We start from the raw sequence: 12,613 nt of genomic DNA, 5'->3' as shown, positions 1-12,613 counted from the left end.
AGGGCCAGGAAGCAGGAGTGTGTGGATTGGGGAACAGGGTGGGGGGGAGGGTATAGGGGACTTTAGGGATAGCGTTTAAATGTAAATGAAGAAAATATCTAATTTGATAGATAGATAGATAGATAGATAGATAGATAGATAGATAGATAGATAGATAGATTCACCTGGAAAGTTTAAACCCTCCTCAGGCATTGGGTTTTGACCAGAAATACAGTATCAAGCATGCATTCCTATGACTGTTGATTGATTCTAGGGAAAGGCATTCATTTTCTTCAGACTTGTACCCACTAAGGAGACCGTCAAATTATCACGACTATCTTGATTAAACTCAGGAACAAACAAACAAAAAAACCACAGCAACAAAACCCATGCATAGGGACAGGCGGTGATGGTGCACGCCTTTAATCCTAGCACTTGGGAGGCAGAGGCAAATGAATTTCTGAGTTTGAGGCCAGCCTGGTCTACAGAGTGAGTTCCAGGACAGCCAGGGCTACACAGAGAAACCTGGTTTCAAAACACCCCCCCCCAACCAGAAAAAGAAGAAAGAGAGAAAGAGAGAGAGAGAGAGAGAGAGAGAGAGAGAGAGAGAGAGAAAGGGAGAGGGAGAAAGGGAGAAAGGGAGAGGGAGAAGGAGAAAGGGGGAGGGGAGAGGGAGAGGAGGGGGAGGGAGGGAGGGAGGGAGGAAGGAAGGAAGGAAGAAAGGAAGGAAGAAAGGAAGAAAGGAAGGAAGGAAGGAAGGAAGGAAGGAAGGAAGAAAGAAAGAAAGAAAGAAAGAAAGAAAGAAAGAAAGAAAGAAAGAAAGAAAGAAAAAAGAAAGAAAGAAAGAAGAAAGAAAGAAAGAAGAAAGAAAGAAAGAAAGAAAGAAAGAAAGAAAGAAAGAAAGAAAGAAAGAAAGAAAGAAAGAAAGAAAGAAAGAAAGAAAGAAAGAAAACCCATGCATATATATTGAACGCAAAGGGAAGGGAGCACACAGGTCAAATAGTAGGTATAAGGGGGTAGGATGGAGATTAAGAGAATGAGGTGTTGCAGTAATCACATGAACTTTATACAGGTATAAAATTTTCAAGTAACAAAGTCAACAAAAGTAATTTTCAAATGTTCCAGTGTGTATGTAAATATATGGGTATTTAGATAAGAATATACAGTGTTTATTATAGCATTTCTTTCTTTGTTTTATTTTGTTTGTTTTGTTTTTCTAGACAGGGTTTCTCTGTGTAGCCCTGGCTGTCCGGGATCTTACTCTGCAGACTAGGCTGGTCAAACTTGGAAATTCACCTGCCTCTGCCTCCCAAGTGCCGGGATTAAAGGTTTATGCCACCACTGCCCAGCTATATTATTTCAATAACTTTTTTGTCTTGTTTTATTTGTAGGGTTGTGCATTTTACTGGGGATTCACTTCTTGGATGGCTTATTATATTAATCACCCAAGATATACACCACCATGTACGTACAATTCCTTTTTATTAAACCCATGCTAAAAAGCAAGTTCAACTCTTATTTACATAAGAGAATGCCTTATAATTAATAGAATTTACTGAAAATGTCAAATTTGAATTTCATATGTATCATAATCTTTAATTTTTCATTTGGTCTTAAAAGACTAAATTTTACTGACTTGTATATTTTCTCTAGAAATTCTAAGAAAATTACTAGTTAAATGTCCAAAAATAGACAGTGAAGTGATAAAAAATATTAAACAGGCTTACCCACTGCCACATTATATTTGCTAAGAAAGGTAAAATCAGTTTTCCCAAGGAATGAAACCTTTGAGAGGTTATCTAATCCTAAGTGATCAGTCTTAAGAACATGTACATACAAGCAGTATTACTAAATGTACTCTGATCTACATATATATATATATATATATATATATATATATATATACATATACAATGTATAAATATATATACACATATACAGTGTATAAATATATGATATACATTCTGCATGGTATTGTGTGTATGTATGGTATATATATATATATATATATATATATATATATATATATGTGTGTGTGTGTGTGTGTGTGTGTGTGTGTGTGTGTGTGTGTATGTGTGTGGATTTATATTATGTATTACGTAGAAATACAAGTATAACCTCTACTTGAACAACATAGGATGGGAATACACCTGTTTACAAATGATATATTTAAAATATAAGTGCCAATTCTCTTGTACTCATTCTAATGATAATTATGAAGTTCTTATAACAGTGAGAATACAAAGTACACTGAAAATTTGTAAAATTAGCATAGGAAATATAAAACGTGCAAAATAATAGAAATATGATTTTTTTCATTACCATGTTAAACAAGAAAAAGAACACAAATATGTGCTGTTATTTGTGACCCATATATACATATTTAAATGAGACCTTAGCAAGATACACTCTACTTTCCAAAAGCTTATACAAAAAATTTTAGATTCCATTTGTTTTCTAAATAGTATTAGCATACAAGAAGTCAAGTATATGAGTAAACAAAAATAATTTGAACATTTTGAAATTCAAAAGTATAATATTAAATATTCAGATGTGTATGACAGTTCTTTTTCATTTGATGAGGTTGGATCCTGTAAATAAGCATGTGTTATGTCTTTCTTTAGTACAATGATCCTGATAGGTGCATTTGCTTGCATCTCACCTTCTTTTTCTTCTTTACAGCATTTGGAAATAGGCAAGTAATAGCATCTGCTATCAACTTTTTGGTATGTATTATATAGTTAATTTTACTGATGTTCTAAATTTAGTGTTAATAAAAATACAAAATAAATCATATAGAGGAGAATACGTATGTAGAAAATATATTTAGCTATGTAAAAAAATATCTATTTCAGGGCTGGAAAGATGGCTCAGCAGTTATTAACACTGAATGCTGTTTCAGAGGACGTGGTTTCAAAACCCAGCTCACAGATGCCTATAACTCCAAGATTTGCCCCCCTCACAGAAATGTGAATGCAGGCAAAACACTATTGCACATAAAATAAAAATAAATAAAAGTTAAAAAGAAAATATCTATTTTATAATGTATATAATTTGTACATTTACACAAAACGTGGTATAGTATATAAATAAGTTTATATAATTTACACATTAGTTGTTAAGTATTTAGCTGTCAGTTATAACAGATAACCAGAATTATTGGAAATATAGCAAACAGTTAAAAGATAGGGTCCATGATCCTTCTTATCATCCATACTTTTATGAATTTGCAAGCCTCTAAGAGCAAACATTTTCACAAATACAATAGACAAATATCCAAAAGTGTTCATTAAGTTATAACTTTATGGGGCTGGAGAGATGGCTCAGCAAGTAAGAGCATTGACTGCTTTTCCAAATTTCCTGAGTTCAATTCTCAGCAACCACATGATGGCTCACAATCATCTGCACAGCTACAGTGCACTCATATACATAAAAATGAATAAATGAATGAATCTTTTTTAAAAAGCTTATAACTTTATTCATTCAACAACAGAAAGAGCCAGCATCCACCTGACTTACTTAGTGGTACTGAGTATTGAACCAAGGACTGCATCTTTCTAAACTGTTCTCACCATAATTTTTCTTCCCCACTATTTCATATAAGCAAATATGCTTTTCCATTGAATTTGATAAAAATTGATCTGAGTACATTATCCCGAGCTTTTGTCCCCGCCGGCAAGAACACACTCAGGACAACTGGAATCTTCTGCGGCAAAGCTTTATTGCTTACTTCTCTGGAAGATCCCGACCCCAGAAAATGGAGTCCCTTATATAGCACTCAGCCATGACGTTTCAGCACCTGATGTGGCGTGACAGCTCTTGATTCGTTGCTCGCCCATCACACCTCTATTACACCCTGAGAATGGGCAGTGACTAGGAGTGAGTTCACTCTCGCACTTGCGCACAAAGCTTGTTTACTAGTTAGTCACAGCGGAGGCCAGCGCCATCTTATAATGGTGATTGCTCGCGGCATGGGCACGGCTCTCCACAGTGATTGCTCGCTGCACGGCTTTCCACATCTCCCCCTTTTTATTTTATTAAATTGAGGCTAGACTAGGTCTGTGTAATTATGCCCATCTGCTGTGGCTCCTGTCTTAGGTCGTTCCTCCAATGTCACAGCCTTTCCTGTCATAGGGTAACCCTATCACTACTGGGCCCCGTGTCTTAGGATGATCTGTGCATGAGGAAAGTTGCCCGTCCCTGGATACTGCAGTGCTATGTGACAGTAACTACTAAATGACCTAGGGCGAACTCTACAAAAGAGGCCAGCCACCAATGTCAACTAATTTTTGAGAATAGATAGCCAGATTTCGGGGGAGGCGCCTTGCTCAATGGCAGCAAGTGCTTGAGCTATCACAACCTTGTCACGTGTTTGTTGGGTTCTGAGCTTGCAAACCAACCAGAGCATGAACACAAGTCCACAGCAGGTGGCAACACCAAATAAACCCACCCCCACCCATTCCTTAAAATAAGAAAATGCAGATGAAATCCAGGAGGAGAGGCCCTCTGTCAACGACAGGTCCACTCGCGTTGAGTTGATCTTTAAAACTGCCACCCTCAGGGCCTCAAGAGTCTCATCGAATCCCTCAGACCAATTTCCTGCAAGATACAAGGAAAGATGTCTAGACAGATTAGATGCATAGGTAAAATTTTCATATTGGACACTGGTAATACACAGGGCTTCCAGTTTTCTTTCACAACCCAACTGGGCCATCTGGTATAGAACTCCTATCTGTTCTTCTGCCAGGTCAAGGCGCTGATTCAATATCATCAGCCCTCCCTTTAACTTGGTACTAGCAGAATTTTGGACAGTGATGGCATCAGCCAGATCTGCTGAAAGCTGATTTAATTTTGTGCCTGATTGAACCGAACTAACCATAGCATGCCCTGCAGCTGTAGCAGCAGCTGCACTGGCTAAAATTGCTATGATCACGGCAGCAGTAATGCCAAAATCTCTTTTTTGTCGAAACAGAGATAAGGTGGAGGGTGTTTCCACAGGAACAGGGATCCAACGTGGGATCCGTGCTACCATGGCACGGGTGTTCTTTGTTACGTCCCAACATTGAGAAATCCAACAAGAATCATTGGAACAGACTTCAAATGAATCATTTGAAAGAATAAACAAGAAAGGGGGGTAAACACAGACTGGGGTAGATGGATAATTAATCTGGTTTACCAAAGTTTTATTGAATCCAGTGATCTCTACACTGGTATTAGTATATCCATAAGAGTCCTGGGAGGCAGCATGTATTCCCCAATACTGAGCAAATCTTGAGATGCCAGTAAAAGAAGCCTTTCCAACTGCTCCTCCCTGGATAAAGATCAAAGGATTGAGTTCTGTACAACTGCCATTGACTCCACAAAGCACCCACTTGTGAAAGGGATGCATTCTAAAGTCCTGTATGAAAAGTCCCTCTTTCATAACAAATTCCTTCTCTGGATCATCTATCATGTTGGGAGAAAAGGAAAGGTTTTACTCTGATCTGCCCAACGAGTGATGGAGGATTGACAATCAGACCAAGGCAGTATCAGCCCTTCATCTTCCAAGCTACAATGAGGGGCTATTTTTGGTTGGTGGGGACGTTCTTTGTCTGAAAAGTTAGGTGGTAGAAATGTACAATTAACCCAAATTGCCTCCTGCCAAAAGGTCCGATTGGTAAAGGTTATATCTGCGTTGGAAGTGTCTTGGGTTGTGCTTACCCAACCTCCTCAGTGCTCATTAAACTTCCCCAAAGCTCGAGCTGTGAGGTTGATACATTTTCCTGGTCCATTAATTTGAAAACATAAAGAACCCTGTTCTAATAAAGAGCGATTTTCCCCTAATGGTGCTTGGGTGGGATCATAGGGTAGATATGGCAAATCTAATGTTTTATTAGTAGTAAAGAATTTTGGAAAAACTATAGCATTATGGCGAACTGGCATTGGTTTAGGGAAAGTCGAGAGAATGGCCCATCTCTGTTCGCCCCTCATACTAGGAACCTGAGACAAGTTCAGCATTGTCAGGATCAGGAGCAGTCCTCGGGAGGTCTGCATCTTCTGCACCATCCTTGATGAATATCTTGCGGGTGAGTCGTTCCGGAAGCCAAAATGGGTTGTCTTCACTCTGTGGAAAAACACAAACAGCTCCCCTGGATCTTATTAAAATAGGATCCGGGCCTTTCCACAGACCAGTTAAGACATCCTTCCATTTGACCATTTCTTTTGGTCTATCAGGGTCTGAGCTATGTCGATCAGCTGCAGAGCGACCTTGCTCATCAAGATTAAAAAAATTAAATGTAAAGAGTGCCATAGATACAGCTACTCTTGGCACTGAGGGCAGAGTCTCATCAACTCCCCCTTTTTGTTTTATAAGATAAGACTTAAGTGTACGGTGGGCACGTTCCACAATGCCTTGTCCTTGAGGATTATAAGGAAGGCCAGTCAAGTGAGTGACATCCATTTGATGGCAAAATTGCTGAAATTTAGTAGAGGTATATGCTGGCCCATTATCAGTTTTAAGAATTGTGGGCTTGCCCCAAGCACTCCATGCTTCTAAACAGTGCTGTATAACATTAGAGGCTTTCTCACCTGTTAAAGGTGTAGCAAACATAACACCAGAGCAGGTGTCAATGGAAACATGTAAATATTGATTTCTTCCAAAGGAGGAAATATGAGTGACATCCATTTGCCAGACCTGTAATGGTCTGATGCCTCGGGGGTTTACCCCTACATGAGGAGTAGGCAGAAACTGACAACAGTTTTGACATTGGGTGACAATGTCACGAGCTTCTTTCCTAGTTAAAGTGAAACGGCGGCGTAATGTTTCAGCCGTCATGTGGAAGCGTTTATGAAACTCCCTTGCAGCCTCTGCCTGCAAGGACAGAGCAGCAGCCACGATTCTAGTAGCTTTGTCTGCCAAGTCATTTCCATGAGACATGGGGCCAGGAAGGCCAGAATGAGCCCTAACATGAGTAATATACACAAGATGTCTTCTATGTAACAAGGCTGACTGAATTTGCTGAAAAATGTGAGCAAGCTTGCTAGAGGGTCTAATTAAGCCAGCAACTTCAAGCATATTAACTGCATTGACCACATATGAAGAGTCAGATACAATATTGAGCCGTCCCAGAAAAGTTTTAAGGACCTCTAAAACTACCAAACACTCTACAACCTGGGGTGATGTCTCATTATATTGTTTAGATGTTATTTGGCCATTTACTACATATGCACCTATGACAGATTTGGATCCATCTGTATACACTACTACCCCATCCGGAAGTGGGTGTTTGGCTGTTATTACTGGAAACACTATAGCTTGGCTTAAGGCAAATTGTAAAATTGGATGTTTTGGATAATGATTATCAATTTGTCCTGAATAAGAGGTAACCAAGACTGCCCAATCGTTAGTTGTTGCTGCCAGGGTTTGAATTTGAGCAGAAGTATAAGGTACGATTAGCATATGAGGTTCTTTCCCAAAATAAGTAATAGCTGCTTTTATCCCCCTAAGTGCAAGTTGAGCAACTGCATTAGGATACCACTCAATGATTTTTGCAGGGGAAGCATTACGATGGACCCACAATAAGGGTCCTTTTTGCCATAAGACTGCTGTTGGTAACTGTGCAGTTTTTAATATGCACAATTCAAATGACTTTGACTCCTCAATGCGTTGTAATTGAGCATCTTGTAAGGCCTTTTCTATCATTTGTAAAGCTTGACATGCAGCTGGGGTGAGTGCTCTGTGGGAGGAGATGTGGGTATCTCCCTCTAATATGTCAAATAAGGGCTTTAATTCTGCTGATGGAATTTTCAAAAATGGTCTTAGCCAATTAATATCTCCTAGCAATTTTTGGAAATCATTCAAGGTATGTAGTTGATCTTTGCGAATCTCTAATTTTTGAGGAACAATTTTGTCAGGATAAATGAGTGACCCTAGGAAGGCTCCCATTCGAGCAACTTGCACCTTTTCAGTGGCCACCTGCAATCCCCATTGCCCTAACGTTTTTATTAATATAGGGTATGCATCTTGCAATAATTGTGAATTTTTATGGCAAATCAAAATGTCATCCATATAAATTATTACCTGTAATGATGGAAAATGCTCTCTAACTGACTTAAGTGCCAATTGCACATACAGTTGACACATGGTGGGACTATTTTCCATCCCCTGAGGTAGGACCTTCCATTGGTATCTTTGATCCGGCTCTAAATGATTAATGGCTGGGATGGTAAATGCAAATCTTTGCCTATCTTGAGGGCATAAAGGTATAGAGAAAAAGCAATCTTTAATATCTATAATTATAATTTCCCAATTTTTGGGTAAGGCAGAAAGCAATGGTAGCCCTCACTGAACTGGTCCAAATAGACGCATTTGTGCTTTAATAGCTCTAAGATCATGTAATAAGCGCCATTTGCCAGATTTTTTTCTTAATTACGAAAATAGGTGTATTCCAGTGTGAGGTAGAGGGCTCTAAATGACCCAAGCGTAGCTGTTCAGAAATTAGTTTTGTAGCTGCTTCTAACTTTTCAGAGGAGAGAGGCCATTGAGGAACCCATACAACTTCCTCTGTAAGCCATGGTATGGGCATGGAGCCCTCAACGGCCCCTAGAAAAAACCCAAACCTTGTCTCACATTATTACCTTTTTGAGGGATAGGTTCAAGTTTACCCTGCTCTCCTTTCCCTAATCCCCTTCCTTCTTTATAGCCCATTTTCTTCATTATTTGAACAGCTTGTGGCGAGTATTCATTAGTCAAGGTCAGTCCTAGTGCCTGTAAGATGTCTCTCCCCCAGAGATTTACTGGGAGTGGTAAAACATAGGGAGTGAATCGTCCTGTTTGACCTTCAGGAGCTGTCCAGCTCAAAGAATGGGAACTAATAGTGGGACAGGACTGATAACCTAAACCTTGCAAAGAACGTGATGACTGAGTAACGGGGCAAGTTTTTGGCTACCATTGGGAAGAAAGGATACTTTTATCTGCTCCTGTGTCTAAAATCCCTTTAAATTGTTTTCCTTCTATAACTAATTCTAAGAATGGCCTGGAGTCAAGAGGCATCACTAAGTAAGCAGAATCATTTCCAGTAGAACCAATCCCTCTGGTAGCTCGAGGGACACCAGAGGAAGGAAAACAGCCATGTAGGCTTGGCCAAATTATTAACTGAGCTATTCTATCCCCTTGTGAAATAGAAAAGACACCCTGAGGACAGGAACAGAGAACTTGAAGTTCCCCTTCATAGTCTTGATCTACGACTCCAGGGTGAACAATAAGACCTTGTAAGGTAAGGGAGGCCCGGCCCAATATTAGGCCAACACTCCCAGATGGCAGAGGTCCTTTATAGTCAGTAGGAATAGGCTGCACCCCCATTTGGGGCATTAGCATGAATCGGGTGGTGGTACGGAGGTCCAACCCAGCTGATCCTTCTGTTGCCCTGCGGACTGTGGGGTCCACCTTTTGCCTGTCGAGGTCCCATATGTTTTTGGGCCCTGAGACCTGAGGGCCCTGTACTGGTTTTTTGGAATGGTCTCCTTATCTACTGCTTGAGGGAATCCTGGCTGCAGGGGCCTGCCTCGAATGTCCCTGACTGAATGACAATCTCTAGCCCAATGATATCCTTTTCCACACTTAGTACACAGTCCTGGTGCTCTCCTTTTGACAAGGGCTCTACAGTCCTTTTTTAAGTGTCCCGGTTTGCCACAATTATAGCAGAGTTTGAGCTCAGCCATGTCAGGGCGTTTTTGCCCTTGTAGAATGGCAGCTGCTAAACCTGCATTAGTGACTGGCCCTCCAAGCTCACGGCAAACCTTCAACCAGTCCTGCAGTCCCTTGCTCTTTCTAGGTGTAATAGCCGCCCTGCATTCCTGGGTAGCCTGTTCATAGATCAACTGTTCAATTAAAGGCATAGCTGTCTCTGGGTCCCCAAAAATTCTCCCTGCCGCTTCTGTCATTCTAGCCACAAAATCTGAGAATCACTCCTGTGCGCCCTGGGTGATCTTGGTCAAATGCCCACTTGCCTCTCCCTTCTTAGAGAGTGCCTTCCATGCCTTAACTGCAGCAGCTGAGATCTGAGCATAAGCTCCCCAATGGTAATTTGTCTGGTTATTAGCGTGTTGTCCCTGACCTGTAAGCAACTCAAAAGTCCATGTTCCTTGGTCCCCTTCAACATTGGCATTGGCCCTTGCCTGTGCTTGGCAGGAGTCTTGCCACAAAGCTTTCCATTCTAAATACATTCCCATGTTAGGAGATGCAGCTTTTACTACAGTCATCCAATCGCGGGGGTCATTGCCAGAGTAGCAAGCCATTTCGACTTGGGCTACAGTAAAGTTGGCATTGACTCCATAGTTACGAACTGACTCTGCTAGCTCTTTAATCTGTATATACTCCACTGGGGCGTGAACGCGTCCGCCCTCTGCGCCTTCGAAGACTGGGAATGCTTGCTGCACTTTTCTCTGTTCCTCTTTTGAAATGAATGAGTCTGATTGATACCTCTGCACATAGGGCGGAGGTGTACTAGGACCCAGAGGTTGCGGATCTGAAGATCACATAGTGATTTGACATTTGTCTCTAGCTACTTTTGCTTTCTTTATGTTATTCTGTGACTGATTAGCTTGTCTTTCATCTGGCTGGTATCTTTCTTCCTCTAAGTCTGTCTCCTCAGAGGAGCTAAGTTCCTTATCCAATTCTGAGCTACTGACAGCTAGTGCCTTGAACTCATCTAATGGCGGGTAGAGGCTCCTTTCCTTATGTGCCTCTCCAGTTCTTTCTCTCTTCTTCTCTCCCTTTCCATCCCTTTTTCTAATCTCTCCCAAGGCATTCTTTCCTTTATATCTCTTTTCCTCGGGCTCAAGGCCCGTGGAAAGGCCTAAATTCTTCGGTGCACCTTGTTTCGTCCCAACTTTCAATCTCTCTCCCCACTCTGCCTCTGATAGACTGTCTTGAATTTCGTCCAAAATCTTCTGCCCTGCTTCTACCATCTGCTGATAATCCTCATCTGTTAAGCATGATCTCACCAATTTCCATAACGGCATGATCTCTGCTTTAAGTTTGCCGTTCTGCTGTTCCCTAACTAGATCTCCTTTCAGTTTGTCCCAAGAGGTGACAGTTAACGAACCTGAGCAAGCATACCATGGTGCCACACGGTCTACCTCCCTGACAAATGCCTCTATACTCTTAGTGGCGATTTTTAGGCCACACTGCTTCAGGACCGACCTTAACGCCACTACTACAGAGTGAGAAATTCCCATACTGCCGCTATCCAGTCCTGATCGTGACTGAAACTAATCACTGTCCAGGCACTGTCCAGGTGCTGTCCGAGCCTGACTGCGACTGGGAACCAGTCAGCAGTTCCAGTGGTGGAAGCAAAATGAAACCGAAAGGGAAAGTGCAATCGCTGTGCAAACAATCAAAAGGGCATCTAACTCTGGAGAAATTTCAAGACTATACTTACCTTGCAGAGCTGTAATGTCCCACAGTTCTGGTTCCGCCCCGCAAACGAGGGATCTTCCTTGTGCCAGTGTGATGGTATAAAGTCCCCGGGTCTTCGGCGCCACGTATCCCGAGATTTTGTCCCCGCTGGCAAGAACACACTCAGGACAACTGGAATCTTCTTCGGCAAAGCTTTATTGCTTACTTCTCAGGAAGATCCCGACCCCAGAAAATGGAGTCCCTTATATAGCACTCAGCCATGACGTTTCAGCACCTGATGTGGCGTGACAGCTCTTGATTCATTGCTCACCCATCACACCACTATTACACCCTGAGAATGGGCAGTGACTAGGAGTGAGTTCACTCTTGCACTTGCACACAAAGCTTGTTTATTAGTTAGTCACAGCGGAGGCCAGCGCCATCTTATAATGGTGATTGCTCACAGCACGTGCATGGCTCTCCACAGCGATTGCTCACTGCACGGCTTTCCACAGTACATAAAATTCTTTCCCTTTTAATAAGTCACTCCAGGAGACAAACTATGTGTTTATATTAACTTCACAGTTGTTATTAAGTTCACCTACTGTGTGTTCAACTTTATTTTAAAATTCCGCCAGGCAGTGGTGGCACATGCCTTTAATCCCAGCACTCAAGAGGCAGAGGCAGGCGAATTTCTGAGTTTGAGGCCAGCCTGGTCTACAGAATGAGTTCCAGGACAGCCAGGGCTACACAGTGAAACACTGTCTCGAATCCACCCCCCCCAAAATAAAATGAAATAAATCAACAAATGTGCACAGAATAGGATACAATTATCTATTATGCAGTAAATATGATAGATTGTTTATTTTTAGAATTTCAAAAAGGTGGTTAAAGTATACTAAACATTTAATTTTCATACTTATACATTGTTCCTACATGAATAGCCTCATAGCTTCATTTTGTATAAAGGTTTTAAAACTAATTTTCCACTATTAACTACTCAGAAATATTTGGGACTGGAAGTAATGGGTTCACAAACAAAAGCAACAACAACGTTTCAGCCTGGACATAATTAGGGTTCTGTTTGGTGTTGGTGTTCACCTCTGGTTATTTGCTCTGATTTTTATCCTTTGTCTAACTGCAGTCCTCTGCTTTTTGCAACATGTTTATAATTACATTTTTGTATTTGGTTTATTATTCACACTATTCCCTTAATGCGCTATTGTTGATTTATTACATATCTCCAGTTTTCTATAA

General features: G+C 41.1%; 1 protein-coding gene across 3 annotated transcripts in view; it reads left to right on the top strand.

Moving 5' to 3' along the window:
- The window catches only part of Tecrl (trans-2,3-enoyl-CoA reductase like), a 90,625-nt gene that overhangs the window by 64,736 nt on the left and 13,276 nt on the right, over nucleotides 1-12,613 (top strand). For all 3 annotated transcript variants that reach the window (XM_029477523.2, XM_029477524.2, XM_021163921.3), the window contains 2 exons: nucleotides 1,371-1,443; nucleotides 2,662-2,705. In XM_029477523.2, coding sequence (XP_029333383.1) covers nucleotides 1,371-1,443; nucleotides 2,662-2,705 — 117 coding nt within the window. The remainder of the gene's footprint in view (nucleotides 1-1,370; nucleotides 1,444-2,661; nucleotides 2,706-12,613) is intronic.

Source organism: Mus caroli, unplaced genomic scaffold (genome assembly GCF_978045245.1).
Source record: "Mus caroli unplaced genomic scaffold, Mus_caroli_1 scaffold_4, whole genome shotgun sequence".
Lineage (NCBI taxonomy): Eukaryota > Metazoa > Chordata > Mammalia > Rodentia > Muridae > Mus > Mus caroli.
Note: the sequence above shows the minus strand (reverse complement) of the source record. Positions and strands in the feature narration are given on the sequence as shown.